The 23,486-nt window shown below is 46.1% G+C and overlaps 1 protein-coding gene across 1 annotated transcript in view; it reads left to right on the plus strand.

Annotated features, from left to right (window-relative positions):
- PAPSS1 (3'-phosphoadenosine 5'-phosphosulfate synthase 1) overlaps positions 1-13,749 on the plus strand; it is a 340,888-nt gene extending 327,139 nt beyond the window's left edge. The window contains exon 12 of the mRNA XM_069241180.1: positions 13,105-13,749. Coding sequence (XP_069097281.1) covers positions 13,105-13,243 — 139 coding nt within the window. The 3' untranslated portion in view covers positions 13,244-13,749. The remainder of the gene's footprint in view (positions 1-13,104) is intronic.
- The last annotated feature ends 9,737 nt before the right edge of the window (positions 13,750-23,486 follow it).

The raw sequence follows: 23,486 nt of genomic DNA on the forward strand, positions 1-23,486 counted from the left end.
TGGTGGTCGTCTTTCAGCCTTTCTTACCTTGGCCATGTCTCTGAGTATTGCACACCTTGTGCTTTTGGGCACTCCAGTGATGTTGCAGCTCTGAAATATGGCCAAACTGGTGGCAAGTGGCATCGTGGCAGCTGCACGCTTGACTTTTCTCAGTTCATGGGCAGTTATTTTGCGCCTTGGTTTTTCCACACGCTTCTTGCGACCCTGTTGACTATTTTGAATGAAACGCTTGATTGTTCGATGATCACGCTTCAGAAGCTTTGCAATTTTAAGAGTGCTGCATCCCTCTGCAAGATATCTCACTATTTTTGACTTTTCTGAGCCTGTCAAGTCCTTCTTTTGACCCATTTTGCCAAAGGAAAGGAAGTTGCCTAATAATTATGCACACCTGATATAGGGTGTTGATGTCATTAGACCACACCCCTTCTCATTACAGAGATGCACATCACCTAATATGCTTAATTGGTAGTAGGCTTTCGAGCCTATACAGCTTGGAGTAAGACAACATGCATAAAGAGGATGATGTGGTCAAAATACTCATTTGCCTAATAATTCTGCACTCCCTGTATTGTTACAGAAGGTAAGTAACTTGTACATTAGATTCCATTATCTCTGAGATCAAAGTGATTCAGGTGATTGGTTCACACCTGTTCAACTTTTATATGATCAACTTTTATAGTAATGATTTTACAAACGTCACTCATACATATTTTATCTCTTTTGAACATATTTAACAAACTTACACTTAAACATAAATCATCCAAGTCAGAGTACAATATAATTTTATGTAGTGATTTGAATGCTAAGTTTCTTTTGTACCATTGATGTACCTGCTTACCAATATTGCTCTGATGCGTTTTTCATTCAGGGCTCCACTGATCATACAGTTGTTGAGCTAGGTAATTATTATTATTATTTTTTTTTTTCTTTTTTTTTTAACATATTTTTATTGATTTTTCAATTGTGACATACATTTCAATGCGCTCAGTTAACAGCAATACAAGGATATTGTCAGTTACAGTAATTTGCTGGGCGCTTGTTATTAAACTTAACAAACAACTAATAACTTCCGTGCACTGCTAGATCCGCGCATTTATGTCTAGACTTTCAGGCCATGCCGGCACGCCCATTTAAAGCTTTCTTTCGTGTGAGGTTTTAATTGCCGGTTAGGGTTCTAGATGAGGGCGCCCCCTGTGGAAGGAGGGGGGGGGGAGAGGGGAGCAGGGGGGGTGGCTTTGCTTGGCTTCTGTAGAGCCTGCATCCACTACTTGGGCATGATGGTCTGTGCGTGCTATTTGTCTTGTATGCGCTTAAGGGTGTGGTGTGTAGATATCAGTGCTGAGGTGCTGTTGGTAGGCGTGTGCGCTTCTCCTGATTTACTGCCGCTTTACAGCCAGGGCGAAGCCCATGATTAACTGTATAGTCGCGGCCATCTGCGGTTCAAGGGGTTTTTTCGTCGTTCTTTGCTTCTAATTTGGAGACCAGTGTACCTCAGGTTTCACAGCCCGAGTGTCGCAGTCCACCCCGCGCTAGTTTCGTTAGTACTTGATATTCAGCTCGTGCCCAGCGAAGCGTGAGAGTGAGCCAGGCACCATGGTCGGGGGCCTTCCATTTCATGGCTATTAGTCTTTTATACATTGCATAAGCCAGGTCTACGAATCTATGCATGTGTTTGCTTCTTTTGGTTCTTGTCCTAAGGCCAAGGAGACAGGATTTGGGATTCGCGTCTAGGCCCAGGCCAGTCATTTCCGACAGTACAGTGGTCAGCACGGCCCACTCCCCCTGCACCCGCGGGCACTCCCAGACCATGTGATAAAACTGTGCTGCTGGGGTTTTGCATCTGGGGCAAGTTGGGTCCGATCCAGGGAACATGCGTTTTATCCTGGCTGGCGCTAAATATGTCTGATGTAAGTAATTAAACTGTGTGTATCGGAATCTGGGGTTCCTTGAGACCTCGCGTGTGTGACTCAGGGCTTTCGGCCATTCTGCCTCTGAGATCGGGGCAGGCAGTGCGGCATTCCACCTCTCCCGAGCTTTTTGCAGGCTAGCCTCCGGGGGTTTATTCAGAAGTTTATACGTGTTTGATACTACTTTTTCACGAGCGTTGTAGCTCAGCATGTGGTGCAGGTTAGCCGAGATGCTTGGCTCAGCGTTCCCAGACTCCCATGTGCTTCTAATGGCGTGGCATATAGCTTGGTATGTCAGAAATTGCCCCGAGCTGATCTCTGTGAGGGCCTGTATGGCTTCGAAGGACATTAGTTTTCCTTCTTCGAAGCATTCTCCCACCGTGCTTATGCCCGCATCTATCCAGGTTACGGACGAGTGAGATCCAGTTGTCACCCATCCGGGGATTCGTTCTAGTGGTAGGAGAGGTGAGTAGGGAAGTTTTTTGGCTTCTTTTTTAATGTACTTCTTCCAGTATGCATGAGCTGCTGTCATCAGTGGATTTACGCGTGTGGCTTTGGTTTGCCTGTTCATGAGCCACTCAAGCAGAGGGACTCCCCGGAGTCGGGTTGTCAGCCAGGTGGCCTCCGCTGCACCAGGATTATGGATCCAATTTAATATCCACTGCAGCTGTGCTGCTGCAGAATAGAGCTCAAAGTTAGGGGCTCCCAGCCCACCCGCCGCCTCCGGGTGGTGTAGTGTGTTGAGTGCGACCCGCCTTCTACCATCACCCCACACAAGCTGCACCAGTGCAGAATTTAAACTGTTGAAAAAGCTTTTAGGGATTGTGATCGGCAGGGCAGCGAAGTAATACAGCAGCCTGGGCAGTACTAGCATGTTGGCTATGGCTACCTTTCCCAGTGGTGAAAGCGGTAGTTTATTCCAGAAACGCAATGAGCTCTTCATAGATGTCACCGCTCTCCCCAGGTTGCCATCCCTGAGGTCTTCCGCACTGTGGTAGACGTTGACCCCTAAATATTTAAATGTGTCAAAGCACCATTTTAATTGGCCTGATTGGGTATTCTCACGTCGCGCTGGGGACCAGCCGACCAACGGGAATATGCAGGATTTCCCCCAATTCACTATCAATCCCGAGATCTCTCCAAACTCGTACAGCAATGACATCACTGGTGGGAGCACCTCCTCTGCACTGCGTATATATATCAAGGCATCGTCTGCGTACAATGATATGACGTGGGAGGTGCCGTTCCTTACCACCCCCCGGTCTTCCGTTTTTGCTCGGACACGCGCGGCCAGTGGTTCCATCGCCAGGGCGAACAACAGGGGGGATAGGGGGCACCCCTGCCTTGTTCCCCTGCTAATCTGGAAGCTCTCTGAGATGACACCCCCTGTCTTCACCCTGGCCTGTGGGTTCGTGTACAGAATGCGTACCCATCTTATAAATTTTGGGCCTATGCCCATTCGATGCATGGTGGTAAACAGGAAGTCCCATTCCAGTGTGTCGAATGCTTTTTCGATGTCTAGTGAAATCACTGCTTCCTCAAATGCACTCGGGGGGGTGTCGCCCATTACGCTCAGTAACCTGCGAATGTTGAGGAAGGTGTTACGTTTTGGAATGAATCCATTTTGGTCTTTGTTGGACTTTTGGCCATACGCATGGTCATCCCTAGTCTTTTTGCCTCCTTCCTCCTGGTTTTTCTGACCTCTCGCTGTTGGCTCTAGGACTCTGAGCACTTTATCACTGCTGACCAGTGCTAAAGTGCAGGTGCTCTCCCATCTAAAGTTGGTATGATTGGCTTATACCTAATTGGCATATTTAATTTACCTATAAGTCCCTTGTACAGTGGTATCTCTATACCCAGGGCCTGTAAATTAAATACTACTAGTGGGCCTGCAGCGCTGCTTGCGCCACCCACTGAAGTAGACTTTCAAACCTGTCTCAGGCCTGCTAGCGCAGGCCCTGTGTGCGCAGTTTTCTGCCACAGGGACCTGGCATCTAAATTTACTTGCCAGGCCCAGAACTCCCCTTTTACTACATGTAAGTCACCCCTAAAGTACGCCCTAGCTAGCCCTATGGGCAGGGTGCCATGTATGTAGAAAGGCAGGACATGTGCCATATTGCATGGCCTGTCCTGGTAGTGACAAACAGCCTAACTTGGTGTCTCACTGCTGTGAGTGCTGCCTTCTCATAGGATTGCATTAGAAATGCCCTGCCTTATGTGTAAAGGGTATTGTCTGATTTATGAGGGGTAGCATAGGCGTGTTTGGTATGGTTGTGATGGGGATAATAAATACTGCTTACTGGTGTGGGTGTATTTTTTATTACTATCACAGAAATGCCACTTCTAGAAAGTGCGCATTTATCTGTGCTTATGATTCTGGTGTTTTGCAGCTTGACTCCAATCCACGTCTGGGCAGAGTGACAGTTGGGGCTTTGTGCATGCTTTTCAGACAGCCTGTACACAGGGAGGGTGGAGGTGTCACTGAGGTGCATCTACATACTGAATAGTCTTCCTGGGCTGAGAGAAGGGAGAGGCGGGGCACACCTACATTTGTAAAGGCTGTGCCCTGGCCTCACACAATAGGGTCGTTAACCCCCCACTGATGTTTGGAGCCTGTGCTGAAAGGAGAGAGGGGGCACTCCCAGAACCAGTTGTAACTGGCTGGAACCTCCTCTCCCTATCATTGTAAAACACTGTAAAACAGGACTATAAGTACAGGGGAATTTTCCCCACAATTTGAACATTCTTGGAACTTGAAACTGGACACAGAACGCTGATGAATGGACTCACCAGGAAACCGCCATGGACTGCTGCTGCTGCTGTGCTGACCTGTGACCTGCCTGGTCACTAGGAGGAACTGCCACCATCTGCACCCCTTGTGCTGGCCTGTAGCTGGGCCCACCAGCCCTGTGCTCCTTCTTGTTTAGTTGTTCCCAGGGGCAGGGTGCTGTGGCCCCTGACCCCTGCAACGATCTTTTACATCTTTGCCAGGAGGGAGCGCGAGGCGCCCCCCTCCCCCTTTAAAGGATTTCCCTGACTTGGGCCCCCCCTTGGAGAGGGCCGGTGGAGGCCCGGGGGGCCCCCCAGTGATCACGGGTCCCAGAAGGGGCCCGTCAAAAATTCAGAGAGGGTGCGTGCCGCCCCTCTCAGTCTGCCATGTTGAGGGAGGCCCCCGTTTTTGCGCAGAGGAGTGCCGGGGGCCCCATTAGTTGTTTTAGGCACTGGAAGTGCCTCCCCATCAAGACAGGTACTTTTAAATGGACCAATATGTTCCTAATCTAAAGTTCTTTCTACAGACTTTGCTATTATGATATATTGCCTACCTGTTCTATGATGCTTTTACATATGTGTGCACATGTTCCTTTTATGGGCGTGACTTGCTAATATGTTTCCCTAACTTGCCATAGGTTTTCTAATGTTCCTACTATGGGCGTTTTATGATATTCTTATGACAAGTGTTCTAATGTGATTACGTGTCTCCTGACTACTGCTTATGTTGCAGAATACTGAGTAACCTGTGTGTTATGTGTGACTACTGCTAGTTTGCAGAGTAACTAATGTGTAACGTTCTGACAACTGCTAAGGTAGCAGGATAGTACTATTATGTGATGTTGGTCTGATAATTACGTTGTGTACAATACAGTATATTTTCATATAATCTGGTGTTGTGTTTCCTTTGTGGTGGGGATATTGCGTCACAGGTGTGTGTGTGTTGTGCAAACGCTTTACACATTGCCTCCGGGTTAAGCCTGACTGCTCGTGCCAAGCTACCAAGGGGGGTGAGCAGGGGTTATCTTGGACGTGTAACTCCCTTGCCCTGACTAGAGTGGGTAAGTTCTGCCTGGCTGAGGTGCATACCCTAGCCAACCAGATACCCCATTTCTAACAGTCTTCGTGTATCAAAGTGTGCATGTGTGGAGCTAGCCTGTTGGCTAGTATTTTGCCCAGTAGTTTGCAATCTAGATTTAGCAGGGACAGAGGTCTGTAGGACCTAACGTCGGTGGGGTCTCGTCCCTGTTTCGGGAGGACCACTATCATTGCCTCTCTCATTGTGGGGGGGAGAATTCCGTTAACCTCCGCTTCTTCAATAACTTTTAGGAGACGTGCAGTAAGGTGTGACGCAAAGGTAGAGTAATATTCTGATGGCAGGCCATCTGTCCCTGGAGCTTTGTTTCTAGGTAGTTGTTCTAAAGCCTTGTTAAGTTCGCCTAGTGTAATAGGGGCCTCTAGTGACTCCTTGTCAGCGTGTGTGAGTTGGGGCAGGGAGGAGTCCGCCAAAAAAGACTCGAGTTGTTGGAGGGTGCATGATGTGCGTGAAGTGTATAGTTGTGTGTAGTATTCCCTGAACGCATCATTTATTTCTTCCTGTGTGGTTGCTAGTGCGCCTGCGCCTAACCCTATTACCCCAATTGGAGGGCATTGCCGTTCCTCCCGCAGGAGCCATGCGAGCAGCCTGCCCGATCTGTCGCCTTCCGCTTGTAATCTGGTCAAGTGATATTTGTAGTCATGAAGGCGTAATGTGGCGTCGGCGGCTGCGTATTCTGCGCGCGCATCTTTTAATGACGTGTATGGTGTTTCGCTGCGGGCCACTGCATTTTCTAGTGCTCTTAATTTCTTCTCCAGCTTGCTAACTTCTGCATGGAGCGTGCTTCTTACCCCCCATGTAGTGGAAATACAATGCCCACGAGTCACTACTTTGTGTGCGTCCCACTCCGTTGCTCTTAAGTTTGTGGTGTCAGCGTTCAATTCCCAGTACTGTTTGAGCGCTGTTTTCAGAGCATCTGTGAATGCAGGGTCCTGCAGTGCTTCCACTTGTAGTCTCCAGGTTGGGATCGCTTGACGCCTCCTGCCCCAGTCTAGAGTTATTTTGAGTGGCGAGTGGTCTGATAGTGTTTTAGCTAAGTATTCAATCCCGTTAGTTACTGTGCAAATGTCCTGGGTGCCCCATAGTAGATCTATCCTGGTGTGCACCTTGTGTGGTACAGAGTAAAATGAATATTCTCTGTGGTGTGGATGCTTCATACGCCACAAATCATAGAGGCCCATGTTGTTGGCCCATGTTGCCAGTGGGTGCCTGGGGTGTCTATTAGCCGCTAGGTGTGTGGGGGGGCTGGACCTATCCAATGTCGGGTCCGGCGTATTGTTAAAATCTCCCCCCCCATATTGCGGATGTTGCGGGGTTCGCCAATAATGCTGGGGTAAGCGTGTTCAGGAACTCAGGTAGCGCAGTGTTAGGGGCGTATATTCCTATAAGTAATAGTTGTTTGCCGTCTAATTTACCCTCCACTATTACGTACCTACCCCCCTGATCTATCCTGTGTGATGTTTGAAGAAATGGGACACTCCCTGCTATCCATATGAGGACCCCCCTCGCGAAGGTTGTATAAGATGTACCTACAATCTGTCCTCCCCATTTGTTCCGCAGTTCTTGTAGGTCTGGATCCCGCAGGTGGGTTTCTTGTAGAATTGCAATGTGTATGCCCTGGCGTTTGAGTCTTGCGTGCACCCTGGTCCTTTTGCTATGATTCCCGAGGCCCCTGACATTCCAGGTGATTATGTCATATTTGCGTGCGTTATAGGCTGTATGTTGGGCCATGTTTATTTTGTAGTGATGCAACTAACATTCTGCTCCCTGGTAGGATCCGAGCAGTTTCCTCCCTCCCCCTCACCTTGTCGACCCGGTTTCCCGCCCCCAACCATGTGTCCTGTGTTATGCACAGATCCGCGGTGCACGAACTAGTGATTACCCTCCCACCCTTCCCAACTGGATCCCATCCCCAACTGTGAACCAACAAAACACTGCGCACCCCGTTGGGGTGCGAACTAGGCTGTGTCCATGTGGATGTCTGCGGGGGAGCAATGATACTATCCAGGTGCGGCTCATAATAGGGGCTCGCATCCTTCTGCAGACACAGTCTGCAAGTATTGTAGGGCGTCCCCAGGTCGCAGCTAACCATCCCTCCCCCCGCCGCCACCATTTACGCGCAAGTTGAGTACAGGAGTTGGCTCTAAGAGCAGCAAAACAAGGATACATAATGTCAGGCGATATGTCCAACCGCAACCAACAAAGCACACAATGTACAGTCCTGCTCTCCTTCTATGGCGGCGGATCTCGCCCTGGTGGCCGGTCAGCGGCGCTCGTTTAGAGTATGTCTGCGGACCGGGGGGGGATCTCCTGGCCCTTCAGCGACCCGGTTAGTGTGGAATCCGAACTTATTGACTCCGATTCCGAGCCCTCCTCCTGTTGGGTTCTGAGGGCCTCGAAAGAGTTTTGTGTCAGAAGGGGAGTTTCCTTCAGGATCCTGGCTCTCTCTTCCGCAGCCTGTTTCACCGTGGGTTGACCCCCGGGTCGCCTCTTGGAGCGTTTCCGTGGGGACGCTGTGGACCAGCTTTCGTTGATTCCGGTTTCTTCTCGGGGTTGGGCAAAACCCTTGGCATGCAGCCATGTCCAAGCGTCCTCCGGAGATGTGAACACGTGGGTGCGCTCATCTGTTAGTACTCATAGTTTGGCGGGGAATAGCAGAGCATACTTTGTCATGCTCACGGAGACGTTGTTTTATTTGAGCAAAGGAGTTGCGTTGTCTTTGCACTTCCTGAGTGAAGTCTGGATAGGCGTGAACAGTTGAGTCCTCATACTGAAATGGGCCTCTTCTGCGAAATTGTTGCAATATCGCATCCCGGTCTCTAACGTTCAGGAACCTGGTTATCAGTGGTCTTGGGGGCTGGCCCGGTACTGGGGGGCGTCCGGGAGTCCTGTATGCTCTTTCAACTGAGAAGAATTTCGATGGGGCTCCATTCAAGACCACTTCGGCTAACCATTGTTCCAATAAAATCTCTGAATTTTGATCTAATGATTTTTCCGGAAATCCAAGAAACCGAATGTTGTTGCGTCGTGATCTTCCCTCCGCCTCTTCTGCTCTTCTCTGCGGTGTTTTTACTTCTAGATCCAGGCGGAGAATTTGTTTTTGGTTGTCTGTTACTTTGGGGCTCATTTCGTTTAGCACCACCTCCGTTGACTTCACTTTGTCGGATAGTTTGCGGTGGTCCGCTCTGAGGATATTTAGGTCTTGTGATACCGTGTCTATTCTATTTTCCAATGAAATTTTAGTTTCCATGATTGCTTGGAGTACTTTCTCAAATTGTGTGGAGTGGGCCAAAAGTGTAGATACCAGTGATTGTAAAGTGGGTATGGATTGCTGGTCCCCAGGCGCTGGTCCATGCGTGCCCCGGTCTTGACTCCTCGCTGATTTTGATCTCCCGGCCATTTTGTCTCAGTTTGTGAGTCCCTGTTCCTTCTGCGCCCACGCGAACTCCCACGGTCCCCGGGTTGGACAGGTATGGAGGGCCGTATATCCGCTCGGATCCACACCGGAATACGCTTCTAGTTCTTAGGGGTGCCGACCGCCCTAAGTTCTTTGATGTGAGTTCCAGGCCCCTCCACCGGCACCGGCGGGAGGGCGAGGGACGGCGGGGCGGGGGGGGCCTCGAAGCCCGCGCGCCCCTAGTGTTACTGCAGTCGACCTGGACAATTCAGGGCCTGGGTGTGGGCCCCTCATCCTCACGACGTCGATCGCCATGTGCGCGCTCCTTCATTTGAGCTTCCATGCAGGGTTCTAATCCCCGTGCCAGGGGAATGATGGTGTACATAATTTACTGCAGTGAGCGCTTCCCACGTGCCCCACGAGCGTTCAAAAAAGTTGCCGGAGCCACCAGTAATGTTCAGGGGGCGTAGAGAGCAAGCCCCCCCGCCGATCCCAATCCGCCGGCGCTCCAGACGGCCAAGGGGAGGGGGGCACGCCTCGCAGCCAGTCTGCGGGCTAGGGGGGGGGGGGGGGACCACCAAGAGTCCCCGTCCGCAACTTCACCGCCGCTCCGCCCCGGGCCAGCAATGGAAAAAGTTATCAAGCGGTAAGGGGGAGCAGCCCAAAGCGGTGCAGGGCCCAGCGGCGGGCCTGCTGCCCTCCCGCCAAGGGATCCCCTCGCCGCTGCACCCCCACCTCACCTTCGGGGCTCAGGGACGGAGCTCCGGGCCTCGCTACGAGGCAAGATGGCGGCTGCAGTTCCCGAGGCGGCGTCGTTGTTCAGGAACCTCCTTTCTCGGCCACACAGACGCCTCCTTAACCGTCGACGGGGGGAGAGAGGTTCTCAGAGCGGGTCCCACTCCTGTGCGAGGATGTTGGCGTCCCCGGGGCGCCCTGCAGTTATTTTGGTGGCGAGCCCGAGACTGAGCGCTTTCTTAAGCGTCCTTCCCGGTCGCCATCTTGGCTCCTCCCCCAATTATTATTAATCTTCACAAGTCCAATTGCAATAGTAATCCAAGGATTCTGACTTTTCATGCTAGACGGTGTGCTTCTATAATTGATTATATATTCACCACTAGAAGGATGTTCCCGCGATTGGTGAAGAGTGAAACTGTTTAATGTTAAATATGAGGATCATATCTGGTAGCTACTATTGCCATACCTCTGGGCTTTGTGTACGATCCAGATGACACTTTTATGCAGCCTGTTCCCCCAAATAATGGGCTGTGCTAGCCTGGTATTTGCCAAACTAAGTTAGACAAGTTTTTGCCCTGCCTGATAGATAGATAGATTGATTTTGGAGAGAATTTAAAACTTTTATTGCTATATGTGACAATATAAAAAAATGTTGACTCAAGCCAGCACGTTGACCGGTTCTTACAACACAACGCTGGTGTGACAGTTCTTGTTCTTACGCCAACAGGGCTTTCTGCAGGGCTCTGTTCTCTACACCTAAAAACCCAACAGAGGTTTCAAAGGCATGGGTAGATTATGAAAAAGGCTTCTTCAAAAAGAAAGATTGTAATTTGAAGGGGTAACTGGAATCGTCTAACTAAGGCAGCTACGTCAAAAAATCCCAAAATATTTTGGAGAATGATGAGTGCTCTCAGAGATCAAAAGATTTCTATTACTATTATAGGTATCTATGTCACAGGAGATCACTGGGTGGAACATATTAACAATATTTTTTGCCTGGTATCCGATATTATCTCTTCTATTGAGTCTTCCAGTTATAGTGGCTCAGTTAACAGGGTGCAGTTTAGTGTAGGTGAACTTATTGTTACCCTCAATCATAGTTAAAAAAAATATATATAGCTCCCGGGCCGAATGGGGTGCCTATTGGCATTTTTTAACGTAGAGTTGACTTTTGGGTTCTTCTGCTTACCAATTTATTCAAAAATATTGATATAGCTGCATACCTTCATTTTGGGTGTGCACAACTATAGTTCCTGTTTTAAAAAAAGGGAGCAATACAGACCCCAAATGGTATAGACCTATCTCCCTAATTGACTCATCAGTTAAAATTACAGGGAGGGTTATTTTTAACAGATTTCATGAGTGGGCTTATGATAACAATGTTCTGATCCCTTGTCAATATAGCTTTTGGGAGAGGCTAGGCACAATGGGACAGTGTCTAAAAATCCATCTGCTTATTGGTAAATATACCATAGCGAGGGGCAGTCCATTGTACCTGGCCTTCATTGACATGTCCTCTGCCTTTGACAAGGTAAATCGCACTAAGTTATGGCTGTTTTTATTTTAAATGTGGCTTGATAAAACTCTTGTACTTTTTGGTGATCAACTTTGCACCCGCATTTGATGATCAGGAGCAGATTTGGTCCCAATGGTGAACTTTCTGACCTTATTACTTTTCATCGTGGAGCTAGGCAAGGGTGTGTTTTGACCCCGACTTTTGTTTATTTTGTATATTAACAAACGTAATGCTAATTTGAAATCAACCACCCGAGATATCCCCTTTGGTTACTCTGTCCCCATACCAGTACTTCTATATGTGGATGATGCTGTGCTTCTTGCACCCCAAATCCTCTGCAGTGCCTAGACTTTGATTTTTAAGAATTTGTCTGACCTAGATGCATCTACAATTTTTTTTAAGTCACACACTATGGCCTGCAGCCCCAAATATATTTTAATATATACCGTCTGTATTAACAGAAATAAACGTCCGAATGTGACTAGTTTCCCATATCTGGGGCTTGTTTTAATCCAGTGGTTCATGGGTAAGTAACATCATCCCTAAATGCGACTTTTCTTAGACAGTGAACTTGATTTGTAATATTTGTCTAGTTATGGGGTATAATCCTATTTCTTCTTCCATGAATATTTATACAAAAAAAATGTGCCAACTGCGAGCTATGGTAACGGCATCGGGGGTTGGCTAATTGTTGAACGCTTCAGGTAGAGGAGAATAAGATTTGCAGGTTCCCTTCCCCATTTTATTTCTTATCATCTTTGTCATAAAGAATTTTCCTTCCTTGGGGATCATATTAGGCTGGAACCCCTTTTATTGTGGCTCTCAGTATGGAATAATCTTCGGGCGACTTCAAATCAGGCCATAATTAATGACTGATTGTGCTGTGAGCAGGGCCTGAACATTCTTTGGCTTATATACGTCAAGCAGAATTTTGTTGAACTAGGTAGGCCATCCTTGTTTGAAAATTCAACAACTATATCCAAAAATGACAACTTGGCTGTTGAGCACTTGTTCTTGGAATGGCGACGTTTCCAACGGGAAAGTACTTAGGAAGCCACTGGTGCAAGAATATGTTGCCTTCAAACCCGTTATTAAAATGGCGCCTTATTGACATTAATGGGTAGTAGCTGGGAGAAGGCTTTGCTGTTAAGATTTAGACAGGTACAATTTGCCATCTTTTATGTTTCCGTGCGGGGTAACGTGATAAGTTGAAAGAGAGGATGAGTGCGTGTGATTTTATTTCTGCCCAATCTATTTCACACTTTACATTTTTTGTAAATTGTATAGTGTTTTTAGCTCACGTTTTTGATTGCCATTCTTAAGGGTACAGAAATTTAAACAATGTAGAATTGCCACTTTCTACAATTGTTGCCTAATGAAAATGCTTGTTTTAGAAAGGGATGTTTTCTTAAAGCTGCTGGATTTTATCGAAAAATATGGATTTATAGCTGCTATGTGTAAATTGTTTTTACTGTTTTTTTATGTGTATGCTTTATAAATGTGTCTGACTTGTGAATAAAAATAGTTGATTGATTGATTGTTTGGACGCAACTCAAAATAACCGTGAGTGGCAGTTAATTCAGTAGTAGCACTGTGCTCTGACACAATTTTTAAAGGTTTCTTTGTAGTTGAGCCTTGCCATATGCAGTTGATGTTTCACCTTGCATTTGTTTTTGTTTTTCAGCCATGAAGACTTTGATTTCATCTCAGGAACGCGCATGCGCAGACTGGCTCGTGAAGGGGAAAACCCTCCAGATGGCTTCATGGCTCCTAAAGCATGGAACGTGTTAAAAGAATACTACAAATCTTTAGAGAAGGCCTAGACTCTCATTTTATATTAACTGCAGACCAACCCCTTGATGCTTGGTTTCTTGACCAGAGGGAGACCACACAGTCGCCATCCTCTCTGCTTTGTTGTGGTGGCTGCCACTAAGTGTTTTCTTGAAAACAGACTGCCTCCTGAAGATCGCGTCACTCTCTGGCTGTCTTATGGATTGTATTACCTGTTGGCAACTAAGAAGCTGGTGGTTTTAATGTTTATTTTTACACTTAATACATCTTGTAGCTGTATTTTAAATAGTGTTCTTTTGTATTAAGGCATTTTATATCTCCCATGTATCTCTCTGTGCAGCTGTCTTCTTGTTTTAATCATTTTTAATGTATTGCAAATGTTTTTCTTTTTATTTCTGTTACGAACTGAATCTTAAGATATGATTTTTTCCCTTTTTCCTCTTTTACAATCGTGCACTTTCTGCTTTTGAAACAACTATATCATATAACCTATTTAATGAAAAGTATAATAAAAATAAATTTTTCATATCAGTTTCCAGCTCTGGGTTGTTTTTGGATTTCCTTCTCTAAATTACACAGCTGTAAAAAAAAAAAAAATACAATACACAATTTCAAACTGTAAGTAAGTTGTTTTCCCAGTTACTGGCTCCCTGTCATACAAGCTACCAATTACAAAATTGAGCATCTGTACTTTCTATTTTTTATTTTTATTTTAAACAAATGCTATTATTTTTTTAATTTTTACTTTTATTTCACAGAGCACATTATAAATTAATCGTTGAGACGCTGTCCTTCTAAAAACCTAGAGATCATTAAAGTCAGCAGCATCAGTTGGTCGACAATTTGCTTTACTTATTTGATGCTTTGTATGCATGAGAAATTCTAAGCCATGATGTAACGATAAAGAAAACAAAACTGTCCAAAAGAGCAAGCTTGTTCTTCTATCGTGACTATATTGTCTCACCGGTGTTTTTGTATGCAAGTTACTGTCCGTAAAAGGTTGCAGAGTGACGTATGGCAGAGGAGCACGGGTTGGTGTGCACCAGAGGACGATGTGCACAAGGGGCAAGCGAGCTGGAGCAGTGGGAGCCCCATATCTATGGACCACTGGCTGATGCACAGTATGAGCGTACTGTGTGATGCACCATAGGGTTGGGCTGAGTGATATACTGTAGGTGTGCCCTAGAGGAACTGGCAGAGAGTGTGCTTCCCTCCACTATTCTTCAGGGTTTCCATGGTATGTTGAGTCGATGAACCCCGGTGAGGCACCTGTGTTCAAGAGCTTCAGACCCTGATCTACTGAGAGTGGTTTACCAAGCACCCCCAAAATAATGCATTGCTCCTTGATAATGTGCGCTAGTTCTCACCGAACACATGACCAGCGATATCCAGTACTTGTTGTGCCAACTGTGGGTGGCAAACGTTAGATAATTGTGATTATGACTACTATTGTGCACTGGTGTATGTAAACATTGTGCTCCTCTCTCCCATTGTTTTCATCTCCCTAAAGGATGTTGCGTTGACAAGTCTTGCAGATTCACTGCGTCCTTAGAGTGGTAGAAAACCTTATGTTCGGTGGCATGTGTAGCTGCAGATACACATGCTGTGCATAGTCCGCCGTCTGGTGTTGGGTCGGAGTGTTACAAGTTGTTTTTCTTCGAAGAAGTCTTTTCGAGTCACGAGACCGAGGGACTCCTCCCACTTCGGTTCCATTGCGCATGGGCGTCGACTCCATCTTAGATTGTTTTTTTTCCGCCATCGGGTTCGGACGTGTTCCTTTTCGCTCTGTGTTTCGGGTCGGAAAGTTAGTCAGAATCAACGGAAAATTCGTCGGTATTGTTTCGTTCGGTATCGGGATAGTTAGGGCACATCGACACCGAGCCTTAAAGAGCTCCGGTAACCCTTCGGGGTATTTTCGATCCCCCGTCGGGGCCTGGTCGGCCCGACCGCGTGCAACATCGAGACTGATGGAACGGACCCCGTTCCGATTCTGTCCTAAATGCCACAGTAAATATCCTTATACAGACCAACATTTGGTCTGTAACTTGTGCCTGTCCCCCGAGCACAAGGAAGAGTCGTGTGAGGCCTGTCGCGCGTTTCGGTCGAGAAAAACGCTCAGGGACCGAAGAGCCAGGAGGTTGCAGATGGCTTCCACGCCGACAGGACAACAAGGGTTCGAGGAGGAGGAAGAAGAAGAAACTTTCTCCATCCGCGAATCGGATTCCGAAGAATTCGACGTCGACGAGCAACCAACCGTGAGTAAGACGTCGAAAGAAAGATCACACGAAAAAACAGACAAAGCCCAGGGGACGCCACTGCCAACAGGCCATGGCATAACCCATAAAGTAGGTGACCGTCCATCGGCACCGAAAAAGGGCGAGCTGGTGCCGAAGTCGTCCGACTCAGGTCGAGACACAGGCACGCAACACTCTCGGGACCGAGAGAGTGGTGCAGAAAAGGCTCGACACCGAGATAGCGGCACCGAAGCTACTCGACACCGAGATAGCGGCACCGAAGCTACTCGACACAGAGACAGCGGCACCGAAGCTGCTCGACACAGAGACAGCGGCACCGAAGCTGCTCGACACAGAGACAGCGGCACCGAAGCTGCTCGGCACAGAGATAGCGGCACCGAAGATGGTCGGCACCGAGAGGCCAAGACACCGAAAAAGAGAAAGATCTCGTCAGAGCCGAAAACAACTAAAGACACGGTTTCGGTGCCAAAACACCCGGCAACCGAACCAAAAACCAGTTCCTACTCAGAGGAACAATCACTGTCCTCCCAACTAAAAAGACACCGATTTGAGGAGGAATTACAAACTACAGAGGTAGATCACACGCAAAAGCGGATCTTTATCCAAAGGGGTACAGGGAAAATCAGCACTCTTCCCCCAATCAGAAGGAAAAGGAAACTTGACTTCCAACAACAAGACAAGCCACCACAAGCAAAGGTGGTAAAGAGGGTAACTCCACCACCCTCTCCACCACAGTCAACTCATGTATCTCCGGCACAGAGTCCACCACAATCACCAGCTCATACCACCATGAGCCAGGATGATCAGGAAGCATGGGACCTCTATGATGCTCCAGTATCGGACAATAGTCCAGAGTCGTACCCAACTAAACCCTCACCACTTGAGGACAGTACAGCATATGCACAGGTGGTAGCTAGGGCAGCCGAATTTCATAATGTATCTCTACATTCGGAGCCTATTGAGGATGACTTCCTCTTTAACACCCTGTCCTCCACCCACAGCCATTATCAAAGCCTTCCCATGCTCCCGGGAATGCTAAGGCACGCTAAACAGATTTTCAAGGAGCCTGTTAAAAGCAGAGCAATAACTCCAAGGGTGGAGAAAAAATACAAGGCACCGCCCACAGACCCTGCTTTTATTACATCACAACTGACACCAGATTCAGTAGTCGTAGGAGCAGCTTGTAAAAGAGCCAACTCGCATACATCAGGCGACGCACCACCTCCGGACAAGGAGAGCCGCAAGTTTGATGCAGCTGGGAAAAGGGTTGCAGCACAAGCTGCAAATCAGTGGCGCATCGCCAACTCGCAAGCACTCCTAGCGCGATACGACAGGGCCCATTGGGACGAGATGCAGCATCTCATCGAGCACCTCCCCAAAGAATTCCAGAAACGAGCAAAACAAGTGGTTGAAGAGGGGCAAAATATCTCCAACAACCAAATACGTTCTTCTATGGATGCAGCAGATACAGCTGCAAGAACAATAAATACTGCTGTGACAAGGAGGCACGCATGGCTGCGCACATCTGGCTTCAAACCTGAGATACAACAGGCAGTGCTCAATATGCCGTTCAATGAACAGCAATTGTTTGGCCCAGAAGTGGACACTGCAATTGAAAAATTAAAGAAGGACACTGACACAGCCAAAGCCATGGGCGCACTCTATTCCCCGCAGGGCAGAGGCACATTTGGCACATTTCGCAAAACAACTTTCAGAGGAGGGTTTCGAGGTCATGCCACAGAAGCCAGCACCTCACAAACAAGACCACCTACCTACCAGGGACAATATCAAAGGGGTGGCTTTCGAGGCCAATACAGAGGGGGCCAATTCCCAAGAAACCGGGGAAAGTTTCAAGGTCCCAAAACCCCTCAAAATAAACAGTGACTCACAGGTCACACAACCCCTTCACACAACACCAATGGGGGGAAGACTAAGCCAGTTCCACAGATCATGGGAGGAAATAACAACAGGCACTTGGGTCTTAGCAATTATCCAACATGGTTATTGCATAGAATTTCTCCAACTCCCTCCAAACGTCCCACCGAAAACACACAATATGTCAAAACAGCATATAGACCTTCTAGGACTAGAAGTTCAAGCATTACTGCAAAAAGACGCAATAGAATTAGTACCAAAAACACAAAAGAACACAGGAGTTTACTCACTGTACTTTTTAATACCGAAAAAGGACAAAAGTCTGAGACCAATATTAGATCTCAGAACACTAAACACCTACATCAAATCAGACCACTTTCACATGGTCACGTTACAAGACGTAATACCACTACTGAAACAGCAAGACTACATGACAACGTTAGATCTAAAAGACGCGTATTTCCATATACCGATACATCCCTCGCACAGGAAATACCTAAGGTTCCTATTCAAAGGAATACATTACCAATTCAAAGTGTTGCCATTCGGAATAACAACAGCACCAAGAGTCTTTACAAAATGTCTAACAGTAGTAGCTGCACATATCAGGAGGCGGCAAATACACGTGTTCCCGTACCTAGACGATTGGTTAATCAAAACCAACTCGCTAACAAAGTGTTCACACCACACAGATTATGTTATACAAACCCTTTACAAACTGGGTTTCTCCATCAACTATGCAAAGTCACACCTTTTGCCGTGTCAAACACAGCAATACTTAGGAGCGACAATCAACACAACAAAAGGGATAGCCACTCCAAGTCCACAAAGGGTTCAAAATTTTCACAAGGTGATACAAGCTATGTATCCAACACAAAAGATACACGCAAAGATGGTATTAAAACTCCTAGGAATGATGTCCTCATGCATAGCCATTGTCCCAAACGCAAGATTGCACATGCGGCCCTTACAACAGTGCCTAGCATCACAATGGTCACATGCACAGGGTCAACTTCTAGATCTGGTGTTAATAGACTGCCAAACATACATCTCGCTTCTATGGTGGAACAGTACAAATTTAAACAAAGGGCGGCCTTTCCAAGACCCAGTGCCACAATACGTGATAACAACAGATGCTTCCATGACAGGGTGGGGAGCACACCTCAATCAACACAGCATCCAAGGACAATGGGACGTACATCAAAGAAAGTTTCATATAAATCACCTAGAATTGTTAGCAGTATTTCTAGCGTTGAAAGCATTCCAACCAATGATAACCCACAAATACATTCTTGTCAAAACAGACAACATGACGACAATGTATTATTTAAACAAACAGGGGGGAACACACTCAACACAGTTGTGTCTCCTAACACAAAAAATATGGCATTGGGCAATTCACAACCACATTCGCCTAATAGCACAGTTTATTCCAGGGATCCAGAACCAGCTAGCAGACAATCTCTCTCTGGATCACCAACAGGTCCACGAATGGGAAATTCACCCCCAAATCCTGAACACTTACTTCCAAATTTGGGGAACACCTCAAATAGATCTATTTGCAACAAAAGAAAATGCAAAATGCCAAAACTTCGCATCCAGGTACCCACACCGGCAATCTCAAGGCAATGCTCTATGGATGAATTGGTCAGGGATATTAGCGTACGCTTTTCCCCCTCTCCCTCTCCTTCCATATCTAGTAAACAGATTGAGTCAAAACAAACTCAAACTCATACTAATAGCACCAACATGGGCAAGACAACCTTGGTATACCACACTACTAGACCTGTCAGTAGTACCTCATGTCAAACTACCCAACAGGCCAGATCTGTTAAAACAACACAAACAACAGATCAGGCATCCAAACCCAGCATCGCTGAATCTAGCAATTTGGCTCCTGAAATCCTAGAATTTGGACACTTAAACCTCACACAAGAGTGTATGGAGGTTATAAAACAAGCTAGAAGACCATCCACTAGACACTGCTATGCAAGTAAATGGAAAAGATTTGTTTGTTACTGCCATAATTATCAAGTCCAACCATTGCATGCATCTCCAAAAGATGTAGTAGGATATTTACTACATTTACAAAAATCAAATCTAGCTTTCTCTTCCATAAAAATACATCTCGCAGCAATATCTGCTTACCTGCAGATTACTCATTCAACTTCCCTATTTAGAATACCTGTCATTAAAGCGTTTATGGAGGGCCTAAAGAGAATTATACCACCAAGGACACCACCTGTTCCTTCATGGAACCTCAACATTGTCTTGACAAGGCTCATGGGTCCACCTTTCGAACCCATGCATTCTTGTGAAATGCAATACTTAACGTGGAAAGTTGCATTTCTCATTGCCATCACATCTCTAAGAAGAGTAAGTGAAATACAGGCGTTTACCATACAAGAACCATTTATTAAAATACACAAAAATAAGGTCGTTCTAAGAACAAATCCAAAATTCTTACCAAAGGTTATCTCACCGTTCCACTTAAACCAAACAGTGGAATTACTTTTGTTCTTCCCACAGCCAGATTCAATAGCTGAAAGAGCACTACATACATTAGACATCAAGAGAGCACTAATGTACTACATTGACAGGACAAAAGACATTAGGAAGACAAAACAACTATTTATTGCCTTCCAAAAACCTCATACAGGAAATCCAATTTCAAAACAAGGTATCGCCAGATGGATAGTAAAGTGCATCCAAACCTGCTATCTTAAAGCAAAGAGAGAACTGCCTATTACACCAAAGGCACACTCAACCAGAAAGAAAGGTGCTACTATAGCCTTTCTAGGAAATATTCCAATGACCGAAATATGTAAGGCAGCAACATGGTCTACGCCTCATACATTTACTAAACACTACTGTGTAGATGTGTTATCTGCACAACAGGCCACAGTAGGTCAAGCCGTACTAAGAACTTTATTTCAAACTACTTCCACTCCTACAGGCTGAACCACCGCTTTTGGGGAGATAACTGCTTACTAGTCTATGCACAGCATGTGTATCTGCAGCTACACATGCCACCGAACGGAAAATGTCACTTACCCAGTGTACATCTGTTCGTGGCATTAGTCGCTGCAGATTCACATGCGCCCACCCTCCTCCCCGGGAGCCTGTAGCCGTTTAGAAGTAGATCTTGAACATTTGTACATTTGTAGATATATTACATTAAACCTTCATTTTGTACATACGTATTTATTCCATTGCATGGGCACTATTATTAGCATACACAACTCCTACCTCACCCTCTGCGGGGAAAACTATCTAAGATGGAGTCGACGCCCATGCGCAATGGAACCGAAGTGGGAGGAGTCCTTCGGTCTCGTGACTCGAAAAGACTTCTTCGAAGAAAAACAACTTGTAACACTCCGACCCAACACCAGACGGCGGACTATGCACAGCATGTGAATCTGCAGCGACTAATGCCACGAACAGATGTAAGTGACATTTTCCATACTTGAAGTAGCTTTCCATGTAGTCCAAACGAATTGATTACTTCTCACAGATGAGTGCCAGTTAGAACAAAGATTGTGTCAAAAGGTATCCAGCATTGTTTTGCCAACACTGGATGGCAAACAGTTAATTGTGAGTATGGACTCTGAGGTCTGCTTCTACCCGAACTTGTTGCAAGAACTGGTGCGAATGTGGTCTTGAGATCGCGAAGTGCTGGTAACCGGAGGAGCATTGTGATGTAGCGTTCAGGGACACATGGCTTTGTATATTTCAGGGGGTAATGTATATTTGGTGAGCGCTCCTCCAAGTGTAATTGGTGGTCCTTGGGTGATACCAGAAAGGTCTCTAGTTGGCAGGCATGAACTGCTCACTCATTAACATTGTATACTGTCCCTTGCACTTCCTGTACCTCATCTGGCAAGGAATAGCCATACTTTTCAAAAATATGTTTGTCGCTTTAAATGTTTGCTAAAGGAGCCAGCATCAGTGCCCCCTCCTTCACACTCCACTGAAGCCTCCACCCATGCACCCCCAACGACCGGCACCCAGTTCCTTGTTTTTCTGCATAGTTTCAGGTTGAATAGAAGTGCGTACCATGATGCTATACCCTTTTTTAGGACATTAGCCACTGTTTTGGTGACCTCCAAAACTACTACAATAAATAATTTGATTTTATTTTTTTGGTCTGGCCTAGACTGAGCTTTAGGTGTGGCCACTTCATCCATTATCTTTTTTGCATTGAGTTATGGCATTTCACCTTATCACAAACCAGACCACTTGCATATCTTCGTAAAAAGAAGTGCCCTTAAATGTCAAGGTTATTGGGCCAATTGCCAATGCTTTTTTACTCTGACAATACTTTTCTTGTTACATCTCATTCTTTAACAGATTTTAGTCATTCTTACGTGTTTAAGCTATGTATTCAGTTTAGGTTAATTTAAAGCCAATAGTACTTTTTCTTGTGCCAGCACGCATCATCTTTTCAAGAGATGAGTATAAAAAACGAATAGGGTTTCTATACTTAAGTGCACCTTCGTGCTAGGAAGCATGTTTACTGTTCTATTAAAATCATGTGTGATGGTTTAATTTATAAAATGTAAAAATGTTATCAAACGCATAAGGGTATCTATCACATTAAGTGGTGTAATGATTCCTTTTTATTTGTGTATTTTTTATAATATAAAATAAAACCTAGTTGAGATCTACTTACTTTGCCAAAACTTGTTGGTTCATTGGCTTAAAGAAATAAACTAGCCTCCCTCTACCACAAATGCCTTTCGTGTAGCAGTTACTTTTCAGCAGCTGATCCGTACATTTTTGCATGTCCTATTTTGGAACTTTAATCTTTGAGTTTCTATTCTGTATGCACATGCATACCGCGGATGTCTTTGAGGGCGAGTCTCCTGATTATTTGCTATTGGAGACAATTAACTTTTAATGCTTCCTGGAGCTTTTACGGAAAATTTTGTCACCACATTTTCAGTTCCCCAACTTTCCATTGAGAAGGTGAACCCTCTTGACATACAAATCTATGTCTACTTCTTGGTGATAAAGTGCCCAGTCACAAGGCTTTGGGACCAGAGGAACTGGATAACTTATTCTATGTCATGAACCACACTAAACTGGCTAAAAGGTCTCTAGTGAAGCCTTCTAGTGAAGGCTTCTAGAGCTAAATCACACAGGAGGGTGATCCTTGCTCCATCCCTAGTCTCACCGCTTCGGTGACACCATTTCTTCAGTCTGGCGGAGATATAGAAGAAGTTGAGAATCCCTTGCTAATGTCCCACACCTCCTCGGTGTGGTAAACAGAAAGATGCTTTCAAGAAGAATTAAATTGTTTCTTATTGACCATTCTCTGAAATCATTGCATTTGGCTATGTCTGTTGAGCTTTGCTTGTATTAGACATATGGCCTCCGCCACCTCTCTGCAATGTATCTGCAGTGCTGCATCCTAGCTTATTTACATCTTTACAGGTTCTGGAGACATTTTGAGCGAAAATGTGACCCGTTTCACTGATTTGCCTGTTACACTGCAAAGTATGAATATGTGGAAACATTTTGGTGGGGCACATTTCTCCCCGATAACATCCTATCATAGCAGTGGAAACTGTAAGACTTAATAGCAAAGCATCCTACACAACTTTTGACCTTCTATCTGTTTGCCTTACATCTACTTATCAAAGACCACCTCCGAAATAGGAATGATCCCCCTGCAGCTGCCTCTCCACCTTATTTAAGAACAACAGTTCTGGGAGTAGATGAAAGGGCAGAGAGGGGCACCCTCAGAAGACTGCATGCTAGAACAAATGTAGGTGGGCAGGTTAGCCAAGCTACAGGCCCCATGCCACTGATCAGTGCACTGCACCCTTTGCACACAAATGGGTAAAGCTCTGAACACCCATTTCAACAAAAAGTACTGGGGTATTTCACTAACCCTAGATATTTGGCCCACGGCTGCATCAGTACATAATTCCCCTTATAAACGCACTCACTCAAAACATGGACAGGGGTTTTCCAGCTGTGTGCCCTTCATCAAAACCTCAGCTACCTCTCCGCTGATCCGTGTAAGGCTCGAGTTATTCTGGTAGGTGCATCTTCCCACAGATTCCTCACTTTATGAATATCCTTCCGGACATTAGAGTGGTCCGGAAAACATTTCCCCAGCAAAAGCTCTTCAGCTCCG

The sequence above is a fragment of the Pleurodeles waltl genome, chromosome 1_2, assembly GCF_031143425.1.
Source record: "Pleurodeles waltl isolate 20211129_DDA chromosome 1_2, aPleWal1.hap1.20221129, whole genome shotgun sequence".
Lineage (NCBI taxonomy): Eukaryota > Metazoa > Chordata > Amphibia > Caudata > Salamandridae > Pleurodeles > Pleurodeles waltl.